This window comes from Sorex araneus, chromosome 5 (genome assembly GCF_027595985.1).
Source record: "Sorex araneus isolate mSorAra2 chromosome 5, mSorAra2.pri, whole genome shotgun sequence".
NCBI lineage: Eukaryota > Metazoa > Chordata > Mammalia > Eulipotyphla > Soricidae > Sorex > Sorex araneus.
The window spans coordinates 64,260,875-64,273,809 of NC_073306.1; the positions used below are offsets into that span (position 1 = coordinate 64,260,875).

A 12,935-nucleotide genomic window follows, 5' to 3' on the forward strand; every position below is an offset into this window, starting at 1 on the left:
GTATTGGTGTTGGAATATTGAATGTAATCATTGGGAACAACTTTATTAATTTTTTATAAATAATAAAGTCAAAAGTGTTTTTATTAGTGAATTTGACACACCTGATTAAATAACTACTCTCATATATAACTCAAGTATAAGAGCTTTTTCAGCCTCATTTTTTTTTAAATTTATTTATTTTTAATTAGAGAATCACCGTGAGGGTACAGTTACAGATTTATACACTTTTGTGCTTATACTTCCCTCATACAAAGTTTGGGTCAGCCTCATTTTGTCATGTGCTGATCTTAAGTTAGTAAACTAGTGACAGCTGGTATGCTGATCTTGTGTTTACTTTTTAATCTCTAAAACCCTGAGAAATTAAAAAATATTTATTTTGGTTTGGGGGTCATACCTGGAAGTGTTCAAAGATTACTCCTGGAACTGTGCTCAGGAATCTACTCCTGGTGGTGCTTAGGGAACCATATGTTATGCTGGGGATCAAACTTGAGTTTGCTGAATGCAAGGGTAGCAACTTAGCCCCTGTACTGTATCTCTGACTCCATAGAGACAGATTAAATGATTTTAATTAATATCATTAGTAGAAGTTGTGCTTTTAACTTTTTCGCTAGTTTGTGAACTATGCCATTAAATGTATTTTATTTTGTATCGAGGTAGCATGGCTTACAGTACCATTAGTAATAATGTTTTAGGCATCCAGTGTTACTGCACCACATCCGTCACCAGAGTGACAGTATCCCTCCACCGCTGTGCATAGGTCACTTTCAATTTGCCTTTTCTACCTGACACAGAGTTCATTTTTTACTTCTCTACTTCATCTTTTTTCTTTTATTTTTAAATATATTTTTCTTTATTTTTTGTTCCACTTTTTAAAGTTTTATTGATCTCCATAAACCATCTGAACAGCTTACTAGTAGAGGCATAACTATTCACATCTACAAAAATATATTTATACTGTTGACAAACAGGAGAGTATTTTATAGACATATGATAAGAGGTCAAGTTCTTCCTCATTATAGACATTATAAGACACCTTAAGAAATTTAAAATGTCAGATCTTAAGCAACGAGCCAAAAGTAACCTGTGTGTGCGTGTGCGCCAAGTTGCCAGGGATTGAACCCAAGGCTTTATACAAAAGTAAATTTAGCAGTTCAGATATGAAAGAGCTATACTTCCAGCAGGTTTAAAATTCTTAACTAGTTGGAACTATTTGTACCTACAGACAAAGATGAATAACCCAGATTCTGTTCTCCCTCATTCAAGGGATTAATTTAACAAAAAAAAGACAAAAAAACCCACCGAACTCAATCATTGCCACCAATGAAGATTAATTTATAGGCAATGTCTAAAGCAGAAACAAAACACTAATTTAGTAAGATGGATAATCCTCCTCAGCTCAACTAAATATAGTTAAAATCTTAATCCATCCTGGAATCAGTGAGTCAAGAAAAGTTATGACGGTTCTGGAAGCTAAGAGGGAAGTTCCTGCCCCTCCCAAAGCTGAAGCCAGAGCCACAGCTTTGAAGGCCAAGGAAGCAGTGCAGAAGGGACAGCAGGTAAGGTGTTTGCTTCGCACATACATAGCCAACATGGGTTTGATCCCCTTTCACTCTGGTGAAAGGCCAGTGTACAGCGGGTAGGGGTCTGTGATGGGAACCATCAAGACTACAACCAGAACTGTTTGGTGCTGGGAATGGAATTCAGGCCTTATCCTTGCCAGGCATTCACACAGACCCTTTGAGCCCTGTCTCTGACATTTCCTTTCACTTTTTCAAGGTACCTTTTAAGAAAACCTTAAATGACACACGATCTCTGCAGCTATGCGACCTCAGAGCAGAGACTGAGATAAGCTAAGAAAATTATTTGCAGACTTATGTATTACTCAAAACTGTTGTAGGCAAGTTGAGGGTATAAGGGAATCAGAAAATAGGCTGCAGAAACCTTGGAATCAGGCAGCGAGGACACCTATAGGCAGTAGCTGGGGTCCTAGGGAAGCAGCTTTGTCTTTCAGGCGCAGTTTAGTCAGCTAAGTCGTGACGGAAGAGGGGGCCTGGAAAGCGCTTCTGCGCATGCGCGTGGCGGTTTAAGTTGGCCCTGGAGCAGCCCGGACCTTCTTTCCGCTTTCAGACATGGTGAGTGGTGCACGCGATTCGCGCGGTTCTCTGTTCGGGCTCTTCGGTAGTCGTGCCAGTGTGCTAACACGGAGCTGCCCGGTTACCAGGGGATTGCTCGTTAAGTGTCGGGGAATAATTGGTCAAAACTGGGGCTTTGGAAGATTTCTTTTAAGACGCGGAACGGGGAAGTGTTAGCGTTGCTTCCTGAACTCGCAGGCGAGTTTCCGCTCCTAGTTTCATGCAGGCCTATCGGGCGTGTGCTCGATCCAGCGCCCCGATCCCTTAATTCTAGGAAAAATAACCAGCCCAGTTAGTGGTTGTATGCAAGGTGTTTTTTTTTTTTTTTTTTTTTTTTTTTTTTACTGCTGCGAACTGTTTGGAATCATAGGTGGCTTAGTCTTGTCCCCGATACAGTAACTGTCTGAGGATCCGAGGGAGTACATTTCCTCCTATTGCTAGTCGTCAAGACCCGCTTATATTTTTAACGTGATCCCGAGTTGGGGATTTTTATTATTGCTTCGGGTTTGTTGGATGTGCACTAAGCCAGATTAGAAGTAGAGAAGAGGGGAGTGATCTAGAGAAAAGGATTCGACATTTGCATTTTAGTTAAAATGTGACTAAGTAAGTTGTTTTGAATTGGCAAGTTTCTGAACGTAGTGCTTTTTCAGGTCAATGATGAGCCGGCATGTATTCTGAGTGTAACGTTGATTATTCCTACTATAGCTCTAGAATTACTCTGAGACCTGAAAAACCCTGAAACGTTCCTTTTTCGTGGTTTGCTTTTGGGCCACGCCCGGCGGGGCTGGGGAAGTGTGTGGAATGCATTTTCCGTGTCAGAAGATAAATATTATGCAATCACTTGTATTTTTGCTAGGGCACCCCGCAGAAGGATGTTATTATTAAACAGGATGCACCAGACACCTTACTGTTGGAGAAACATGCAGATTATATTGCGTCTTATGGAGCAAAGAAAGATGACTACGTATGTATGTTTTCCTGTTGATAGTTAAACCACAGGGTTCTGCATAATTTCAAGGTCAATGATGTTTTGGCATGTATTATCTGATTTTGAAGCTGATGTGTAAAAACACTTAAGCTCTAGAATTACGCTGAGACCTTGAAAAATAATTGAAATAATAGTTTTTTCGGGTTTGAGACAACCTTAGAAGCATCTAACATCTGAAAGTAAATAGTTACAGGAAAAGCTGAATTACTTGCAATCTTGTAGCTATGTAGTTGTTTATGAATTATTTGCAACTGAAGAGGTAGTGCAGTGGGTTAAAACTCCAAATTTGGGTTTGCAGCACATTGCTAAGACTGATTTGATTCTGAATTTGAAGTTGTGTGACAGGGAGGATGTATATCTGGACTCTTAACCAACTATCTTATCATTGAATAGATAAGTACATTATCTAAAAGCAACATTGCTCTGAAATATTTTGTGTTTAGTGATAGAAAAGGTTAAGTTTTGCTTTTAATACCTTTGGAGAGAATGGTAACATTGACACTTATATTGATAACGTCTGAATATGACACCTTTCAGATATTTTTTAAATTTGGGACCTATAAATAAGCTATGGATACATTATCAAGTGAAAGAAAACCATGTTAGGTTTAACTTGATGTGTTAAGATTATTAAACCGCATGTCAGTTTGAACTGAAGAAGTGATTCTGTATTTTAGGAATATTGTATGTCAGAATATTTGAGAATGAGTGGCGTCTATTGGGGCCTGACAGTGATGGATCTCATGGGACAGCTTCATCGCATGAATAGAGAGGAAATTTTAACATTCATTAAATCATGTCAACATGAATGTGGTGGAATAAGTGCTAGTATTGGACATGATCCTCATCTCCTGTATACTCTTAGTGCTGTTCAGGTAAATACCCTAAAAGATTTCGCATCTTTGAGTTCTTTCACCCTGAGTGAGAATGAAGTGTTCTGCAGGTATAAGGTCAATGATGTTGAAGGCATGTATTAACTGAATCAAAAGTTGATGCAAATTCTAAAGTTACACTGAGACCTTTATGTAGCAAAATGTCTGTAGTATACGTACATACGCTAGGTGGGGTTAATGCATTGAAGTTAATGGTGAAGTTCCAGATCCAAGTTCAAATGCTATTTTTGTATATGCAGTTTAATATATTTAAGATTGTTATTAAATGAAGATAATTTATGCAGGAAAACAATCATTTAAATGCCTATAGATTGCATTTGCTACTTGCATAGTATTTGCATGTTTGAGGAAAGTTTACAGAATAAGCAATCAAGGGGCATACTAGACAAGTTGAAACTAGTTTTGAGGTTACTTATTCCCTGGTGTTTTTTCTGTTACAGATACTTACTCTGTATGATAGTATTAATGTGATTGATGTAAGCAAAGTTGTGGAATATGTTCAGAGTCTGCAGAAAGAAGATGGTTCTTTTGCTGGAGACATTTGGGGTAATGACAGTTTAATTCATGCTACTTAAAAGACCAACTTGATCAGCTTGGCTTTTTGGACCACACCCTGTGGTTCTGTGGTAGGGTGGAGGGCTTCCAGCTCTGCTTCAGAGCAACCCTGTAGTAAAAATCATAAGTGCAATGAGTTGAAGACTAGCCAGGAATTTGTAAGCTTTTTTTTTTTTTTTAAGTTTTTCATCTTTTCAGGTCCCACTAAGCAGCTGGTCTAACTGGAGTTATTCTGCTGGAAGTTCCAGCATGCACTATGCTTAGTTAAATCTGCATGCAGTAACACTGGAACAGAGGGGCCAATCTAAAAGATAAGGTAGGTGGAACTTTTCCCCCCCCTATATTCAGTGGATTTGTAAAGTTTTACAGAAATACTCCCCATGGGAAGTATTTGCAAAGCTTTGCAAGCTCATTGAATGTTTGAGTGGAGGGAGGGAATAGTATTGTACTTGGTAATGTAGGTAATTTCTGCTTTTGGGTTGTGAATACAGTGCAGGCCCGAAAGACCAGCTGCTTCATGGGATGTGAAAATCTAATATAAATAGAGTAGCTCACTAAAAATTGACTGGTTCTCTTAAGTTTTTCTTTCCCTTTTCTGAGCATTATTGTAAGCACTTAAAGATGAGGTAACATGTAATTCTTAGTTTTCTTAAAAGTATATGTGATGTATAAACTCATAGGCAGTTTGGTAAAAAGTGATCAAGCCTCTGGTAACATGTTTTGGTTTGCTTCCCTTTTAGGAGAAATTGATACAAGGTTTTCTTTCTGTGCGGTAGCAACTTTGGCTCTACTGGTAAGTTTTAATTATTGTGTGGGACTGACATAGATATATATGTAGTCTGATTTTTAATGGACTTTGTGTGTGTTCATAGGGGAAGTTGGACGCTATTAATGTGGAGAAGGCAATTGAATTCGTCTTGTCATGTATGAATTTTGATGGTGGATTTGGTTGTAGGCCGGGATCTGAGTCTCATGCTGGGCAGGTAATAATGCTGATAACATTGATTTTAGAGGGATGAACAGCACAACAAGTTGGCAGATATATTAATTGCAATTTCCAAGTCCATTAACTTTGAGGTTAATGATAAATGTCATGTAAGATTTGCTCAATTGCTGATTAAGGCTTCTAGGACTGCCCCCTGCTTAAGGAATGTTCTGACGTTGCCTCTGGCAAAGCTCAGAGATCATACTTGTGTCTATAGTCAAACTTACAGTCAAACTTGGGCCTCCCCACATGCAAGGCATGCTCCAGTCCCTAGAATCCTCTGCCATACCCTCGATGAAGCCTTCTGCCTTCTATAGATAGGTTGTCATCGAAGCAACCTATTCTTTGTTTGGTTTTTTTTGTCATTGTCTGGAACCTTACCGGCAAGGCATGCATTATATAAGTGAGCCACATTCCTAGCCCTGTTTTTCCTTGAGTTTTTCTGTGGTGTTTGGGAACAAAACTTGGAACTCACATGTGGATAAGTGCTGAGCCATATCCCTGATCCATATTTTTGGACAGAGTAACATTCTGCCCCTTCCTATCTGGAATCCCACTTGTACTTTTGTGCCAGAGGAAGTGCAGGTGTCTGAAAACTTCCTGTGAGAACTAGCCATTGAGAACATTTTAATAATAGCGAAATTGGTTCTAAATACATAGCTTTTGCCACTACTATTCTACTTAAAATTACACATATACTTTTATGTTTGTAATTTTAGATCTATTGTTGCACAGGATTCCTGGCTATTACTAGTCAGTTGCATCAAGTAAATTCTGACTTACTGGGTTGGTGGCTTTGTGAACGGCAGTTACCATCAGGTGGACTCAATGGAAGGCCAGAGAAGGTTGGTATTGAATTGTAGGATAAGTTTGTTTCCATAGTTTGATAACCTTGAGTCAGTATCACTTCACATTCTTTAATATGGACTCTTATAAATAGGAATTTTTCCGGTCACATTTTTGGTATATCCTTTAAAATGTACTGTACAGGAAAGTAAAACCAGGGTTGAATGAAGTGTGCAATATAAGGGAAATAAGAAAATGCCTTTTTTATTTAGTGGAATTGGCTTCTGATATAGAGCTATACTTTTCAAAATTATACGTGCTTATGTGACTCAAGCTCTTAATTTCGTATACCTGGTAGAATCTGTTTTGTTCTGGGAATCCACACTCAGCAGTGTTCGGGGAACACCAGTGGCAGGCTTATTGACCCATAAAGGGGTGCTGGGAGTCAAACCTAGGTTGAGTGCAAAGCAAACACCTAGCTTGCTGTATAATCACTGTCTTTCCCCCAAGCACTGCATTCAGGAATTAACAAATTCTTGGCAGGATCCAGGGAACTTTGTGCAAGGCAGGTGCACAACCCATGACATTACCTTTTTGAACTGCATTTTGCTGCATCTTAGGCCTTAAAATGTGCATGAACAATGGTAGTACTTTGGCTATTCGAGATTTCTGAAAGTTTAAGGAAATGAGGTTTTTAGTTGAGGTCTGAAAAGATTGAGCTCATAAACTTTTCTAGATTGGAGAGAAAATGAAAATTGAGGTTTGCTCACTAAGCCTGTATTCTTTGAACACCTCTTTCCTGTCCCTGTTTCTTAGTGTATTTCCACTCTGGAGAAGCCTGTGTTCTCAAACACAAATCACTGTATGATCGTCACTGTCATCCCATTGCTCATGATTTGCTCGAGCGGGCACCAGAACCTTTCCATTGTGAGACTTGTTACTGTTTTTGGCATATCGAATATGCCATGCCTGGCTTGCCAGGGGGGGGACAGTATTCTCCATAACTTGCTGGGCTCTCCGAGAGGGACTGAGGAATCAACCCGGGTTGGCCTCTTACAAGGCAAATGCCCTACCCGCTGTGCTTCTTAAGTTTCAGCCAAAGGTATATTGCCTCACCGAAAAGAAAACTTGGAAATTGAAGAATCTACTCTTAAAATTTAGTATAGCTTCTATTTATTTTTATTATTTGCTTTTTGGGTCACACTGGCTATACTCGGGGGTTATTCCTGGCTCTGCACTCGGGAATTACTCCTGGCAGTGCTTGGGACCATATGGGATGCTGGGAATTGAACCCAGGTCAGCCGAGTGAAGGCAAACACCCTACCTGCTGTGCTATTACTCCAGCCCTTTAGTATAGCTTTTAAATGTATCTATGATTCACTGAAGAATCTTGTTTAGAACATTTTTAACATAGTTCCAGGTGAAGTCTGCACTTGAACTTAAGTGACTTGATATTGAGGAGCCAGGCTTTTGATGCTAAATGATACCTAACTGCTTTACTTTGACAGCATTTGTTGACATTGCAGTTTTCATGAGCCTTTTTTCACAGGCTTCTCAAATAGGAACTGAGTCATTGTAAATAGAAAAAAGGTAGATAAGAACTGGAGACATGGTGGAATTAAGGCACTTGCATGCAGCCAGTTCCCTAGTATATAATTTCCAACACCATATTGCCTACTGAACACAAAGCAAAGGTAGATAAGGGAATGTCTGGAGTGTCTAGCCTTCTGTATTTCAAGCACTGTCAGCTGATTTTTCTTTTTGAAACAAAATTGCTTTTACTGAAAAAAATGTAGTGAAAGTTGGGAGGGGAGAGAGGAATTTGAGTGACACAACCTTATTTCTTAGCGTGTTTGAGAGTAACCCTTTTTTTGTCCCCTCCTAGCTACCAGATGTATGTTATTCATGGTGGGTATTGGCATCCTTAAAGATAATTGGGAGACTTCATTGGATTGATAGAGAGAAGCTGCGAACTTTCATCTTAGCATGTCAAGATGAAGAAACTGGAGGATTTGCAGACAGGCCTGGAGATATGGCAAGTATATTTCTGGTGTATTTATGTATTGTTAGGCATTCATTTTGTGGTTCTAACATCCTGTTAGACTATATAGTGTTTCTTTGGAAGCAGCATGATGCTTTTTACGGTATTATTTGAGTATATATTAAGGTTTTTTTTTAAAGTCTACAGAAGTTTTATCTCACATAAGTACTGAAAGCATTTTGCATATGATTAAAGGGCTATCTAGTGTAATAGAAGCATTTAGCTTTACCAGAAAAATTGTCATTGGACCTCTATCTAGTATAAATTGTTTCAGAAGCAGGACTTTTAACTATTTTGTAATAGTTTGTTTGCAGTATTTCACTTTGCAATTCTTTCTTGAATAGGTGGATCCTTTTCACACTTTATTTGGAATTGCTGGATTATCACTTTTGGGAGAAGAACAAATTAAACCTGTTAGTCCTGTTTTCTGTATGCCAGAAGAAGTGCTTCAGAGGGTAAATGTTCAGCCTGAATTAGTGAGCTAGACTGATTAGTGCAAGAGTTGCTCAATATACTTTTCCCATATTAATACTTGTTAATGTATTTAAAAAGTGCTTATCAAACATTACTGTTAATATTTTGTATAGAATTGTGTTGATCTTAATATATTATTAATATATAATTATACATATTGTAAAATAAAAGACTATCTTCAACTGTAAATTTTTCTTTTGGATTGCTTTTCTGAGTACGTTATTTCACACTTCTGTGCTATTTGTGTGTTGTCTCCATTAGAGCTATTATGGTGGTTGTCACCAACCAGGGTTTGTCCTTGGCATACCATATGGTCCCTTAACTCCCATCATGTGTGACCCCGAACACCTCTGGGTGTTGCGCCCAAACAAACTACTGAAGTCTAGCACTTGATTTCTTTTTTCCATATGCAGTCTTCACAGATATAACATGTGTTTGCTAATGAGGATAATTAAAACTGAATAATGGCCTAAGAGATGTACCGTGTGATTTTATTTTAGTTTGCTTTTTGGGTCCTGGCGGTGCTCATGGGTTACTCCTGGCTCTGCACTCAGGAATTAGCCCTGGCAGTGCTTAAGGGATCATGGCGATGCTGGGATTTGAACCCTGGTTGGCCTAGTGTAAGGCAAAGGCTCTACCCGCTGTACTATCCAATTTTCATTGGAATAATTTTTAGTCATAACTTAGAATTATGCTAATAAACTATCAATATTGGGTTCTCATTTTTCAGTTGATGCATATGTAATTTTAAACATCACTGAAGGGCCTACCACAACACTACAGCAGGTAGGGTGCTTGCCTTGCATGTAAGCCAGTCTGTTTGAACCCTAGCATTTCATGGTCTCTGAGCATTCGAGGAGTGATTTTTGAATGTGAAGGCAGGCTTACATTCTTAGCACTACTGGGTAGTGCCCCCCTCTCCCAACAAAGTCCACTTAAAGATCAAGACATTGCCAAGCTGTATGTGATCTGATTTTATCGGTTCTATATAAGGTATCAGGGTGAGTCCCTCCCATCTCCCAGACCTGGAAACAAATTTGTATTTTCCCCAATAAATTTCTTTTTTGACACCCCAGGGGCTGGAGCGATAGCACAGCGGGTAGGGTGTTTGCTTTAATTCCAGGTTCAATTCCTATCATCCCAGATAGTTCCCTGAGCACCGCCAAGAGTAATCCCTGCATGCAAAGCCAGATGTGACCCAGAAAGCAAAAAAACCTTTTTGACACCCCAATATCACTAGTAGTGTCATCCCATTGCTCATTGATTTGCCCGAGCGGGTGCCAGTAACATCTCCATTAGTCCCTGTCCTGTTCATGGTCAGGGGAATGAGACCCATTAAAATGTTTTTGGCATATCGAGTAAGCCATGGCTAGCTTGCCAGGCTCTGCCATGCATGATTCTGCATTGCTCTCTGGGAGCTTTTAGAGTCCCTGGATCTTGACTGTTGATGAGATTACATGGTATGGGGGCAGTGTGTGGGTGTGACTGCCAAGCTATTGGGAAAACAGGATTAGGAGGTAGGAGGCTGAGTTTAATTCCTCTTTATTAGTTTCCTACAAATACTATAACAATGTCATGGACTTGACAGTTTAAAACAAAAATTTATTCTAGTTTGGGAGATCAGAAGGCTGAATTCAGGATCATGGGCTGAAATCAAGATGTCCGGTTTCTGCAGAAAGTTTAGTGAAAAATCATTTATCTTTTAAATCTTCTGATGGCTACTTGCAATCCTAGTTTTCAGTTGCATTGTTCTCTGTCCCCAGGGTCACATTGACTTCTGTTTCATCTGTATCAAACCCCCCTTTTGATGTCCCCCCCCTTAGGAGGCAAAAGATTGCATTTATGGCCTACTCAGATATTGTAGGGTAACACCCTGTGTCAAAATCCTTGGCTTAATCATTGCTAAATCCTTTATTACCATATTATGTAATATTCACAGGTTTCTAGGATTAGGATGTGAATGGGTCAATCGTTCACTTATGCTCTATATATCTGTCAATATGAAACCCCTCAATCATTTATTCATTCAGTTATCACTTCTTAAGCATTTGCTCCATGCTTAGTCAATTAGTATTCAGGATATAAAGGGAAAAGAGTCATTCTTCCAATCCTAAACTATTTGAAGTTTACACTAGACATTTATCAAATAAAATATACTCTTGATAGGTCTTACAAAAAAGAAATGAACAAACAGAACATGAATATTTTGTTTATTGTCTCTAAGGAAGAGAGAAGAGTACAGATGTGGAGGTTTTCAAAAGCAACTGCATATCTTCTATATCTAATAAAGTTTTTAATTGAGTAGTTTTCCTTAGTGAAGGGTTTTGCATTTTGGGTGAAACCCAGTGAGAACCCAGGTCAGCCACGTGCAAGGCAAACGCCCTACCCACTGTACTATCATTCCAGCCCCTTTAGTGGAGGTTTAAGTTCATTGACATGGTCAAAATGCTATTTGTCACCATGAATTTCCAGGGACTTCAGGAACTAGCCCAGCAAAAAACGTACAATAAGCTGAGAGTTAACCAGTTGCCACTCTTAGGTCTTAACAGCTCTGGGATTTCAAAGTTACACCACAAATAGGCTGGTCAGATGTGCTGCAGTGAGCCAGATGAAACTTACCACATCCCTGGCTATTGAGTGCTTGACTAATGATTTTGACTAGTTACTTAACATTCTAATAAAAGTGAGTGGTTAGAGTCTTAAAATGACTAGCATCGGACAACTAATTTGAAGGATTACTTGATTACCATGGGTTGGGGTGAGGAGTGATTTGCTAGATGAAAGTTTAGGAGTATCTGAATAAGGAAAAACCACTCGTGAAATGAATTTGAGCATTTCTCTATCTAATATGAGATAATAGTAAGCTTGTATAGAGCTGTTAAATTACGCGAATCAATTTTCACAGTATTGTTGGTAAAGTTTACCCAGGCCCCCCCAGCCCCCCAACCCAGATTTCTATTAGCATAATAAGGCTTCTTTGTGTGGCACACCCACCATTTCAGCAGTTATGCTTGACTTCATTCAGGAATCCCTCCTGGTGGTGCATGGAAAACTTTGAAACCCAGAATCGAATCCAGGTTGGCTGCATGCAAGGCCCTACCCACTGGACCACTGCTCTGGCCCATAAGGCTTTAACTTTTCAATGCAGGCTTTTGACCCATACCTGCTGATGCTTACTTCCGGCTTTGCTCAGGAATCATCCTGGTGGGGCTCGGGGGGACCATCTGGCGTGCTAGGTTGGCCATGTGCAAGACAAGTGCCCTACCTACCCAGACGTTGGTGTGCCCGGAAAAATTCAGGCAGATGTCTGTAATAGGTGTGCTAAATTCAGATCTCAGATCAAGTGCAATGCCAAGTCCGGTGGGAGCAGGCGTGACGGGAAACGATGTGTGCCTCAAGGTCCATATTTGGTTTGGTGGGAAGATGGAGCTGACGGGGCCCCAGTGCGCAGGCGCTGTGCCATGCATTGCGCCTGCGCACTGCCTTCCCGCTGGGTCCCTGCTTCGCGCCTTTGGTTGCTCTCCAACACCTCAGACTCTGTGAGGAAGCTGCGACGCCTGCCATGTCTTCCACCTCGCCTTTGGGTGTTGTGGCCACCCCTTCTCTGGCCGAGACCCGGCCGCAGGGCCCTCGTTACCATCACGGAGTCCAGGAGACTCCTCAGAGGGTCCCTTCCATCCCGGCCTCGGTCTTCACCCGTCGGGACACATCTGGCGCTGTCGCCGACCGCAGCAACAGCAGCAGCAGCAGCTGTCGGTGCCTCGCGCCCGGCGCCCAGCAGGCCCAAGGCAAGGAGCGGCTGTGGGGGTGGGTCCTGGGGTGGCAGTTACCACGGAGAAATGTGTCTGAGGCAGAGAAGCAGGGGCTCTGGGAATGTAGATGGGGCGGGGGGGGGGGGGGGGTAGGGCGAGCGCAAGGCTGGAGAACCTTGCGCTGATATTTTTTTCTTTCTTTTTTTCTTTTGCCTTTTGGGTCACACCCAACAATACTCAGAGGTCACTCCGGGCTCTTCACTCAGGAATTACGCCTGGCGGTGCTCGGGAAACCATAAGGGATGCTGGGACTCGAACCCGGTTCGGCT

The 12,935-nt window shown here is 40.7% G+C and overlaps 2 protein-coding genes and 3 non-coding genes across 6 annotated transcripts in view; all 5 read left to right on the top strand.

The window, feature by feature from the left end:
- Positions 1-1,431: 1,431 nt before the first annotated feature.
- Positions 1,432-9,327, top strand: RABGGTB (Rab geranylgeranyltransferase subunit beta). 2 transcript variants are annotated; one of them, XM_004603338.3, is made up of 9 exons: positions 1,432-1,556; positions 2,989-3,096; positions 3,798-3,995; positions 4,454-4,559; positions 5,309-5,361; positions 5,441-5,551; positions 6,273-6,398; positions 8,225-8,374; positions 8,725-9,327. In XM_004603338.3, the coding sequence occupies exons 1-9, from the start codon at positions 1,455-1,457 to the stop codon at positions 8,863-8,865; spliced, it is 1,095 nt and encodes a 364-aa protein (XP_004603395.2). In that variant the 5' UTR covers positions 1,432-1,454; the 3' UTR covers positions 8,866-9,327. The 2 variants fall into 2 exon arrangements, with proteins under 2 accessions (XP_004603395.2, XP_054994910.1); XM_055138935.1 differs by lacking the exon at positions 1,432-1,556 and adding an exon at positions 2,091-2,132.
- On the top strand, positions 2,782-2,860 carry LOC129405378 (small nucleolar RNA SNORD45). Its single transcript, XR_008630530.1, has one exon. It is a non-coding gene; the product is annotated as a small nucleolar RNA SNORD45 (small nucleolar RNA).
- LOC129405376 (small nucleolar RNA SNORD45) lies at positions 3,150-3,233 on the top strand. The gene has a single exon (XR_008630528.1). It is a non-coding gene; the product is annotated as a small nucleolar RNA SNORD45 (small nucleolar RNA).
- Positions 4,070-4,142, top strand: LOC129405377 (small nucleolar RNA SNORD45). The gene has a single exon (XR_008630529.1). It is a non-coding gene; the product is annotated as a small nucleolar RNA SNORD45 (small nucleolar RNA).
- A 3,089-nt stretch (positions 9,328-12,416) lies between the features above and the next one.
- MSH4 (mutS homolog 4) overlaps positions 12,417-12,935 on the top strand; it is a 96,059-nt gene continuing 95,540 nt past the window's right edge. The window contains exon 1 of the mRNA XM_055139877.1: positions 12,417-12,642. Coding sequence (XP_054995852.1) covers positions 12,417-12,642 — 226 coding nt within the window. The remainder of the gene's footprint in view (positions 12,643-12,935) is intronic.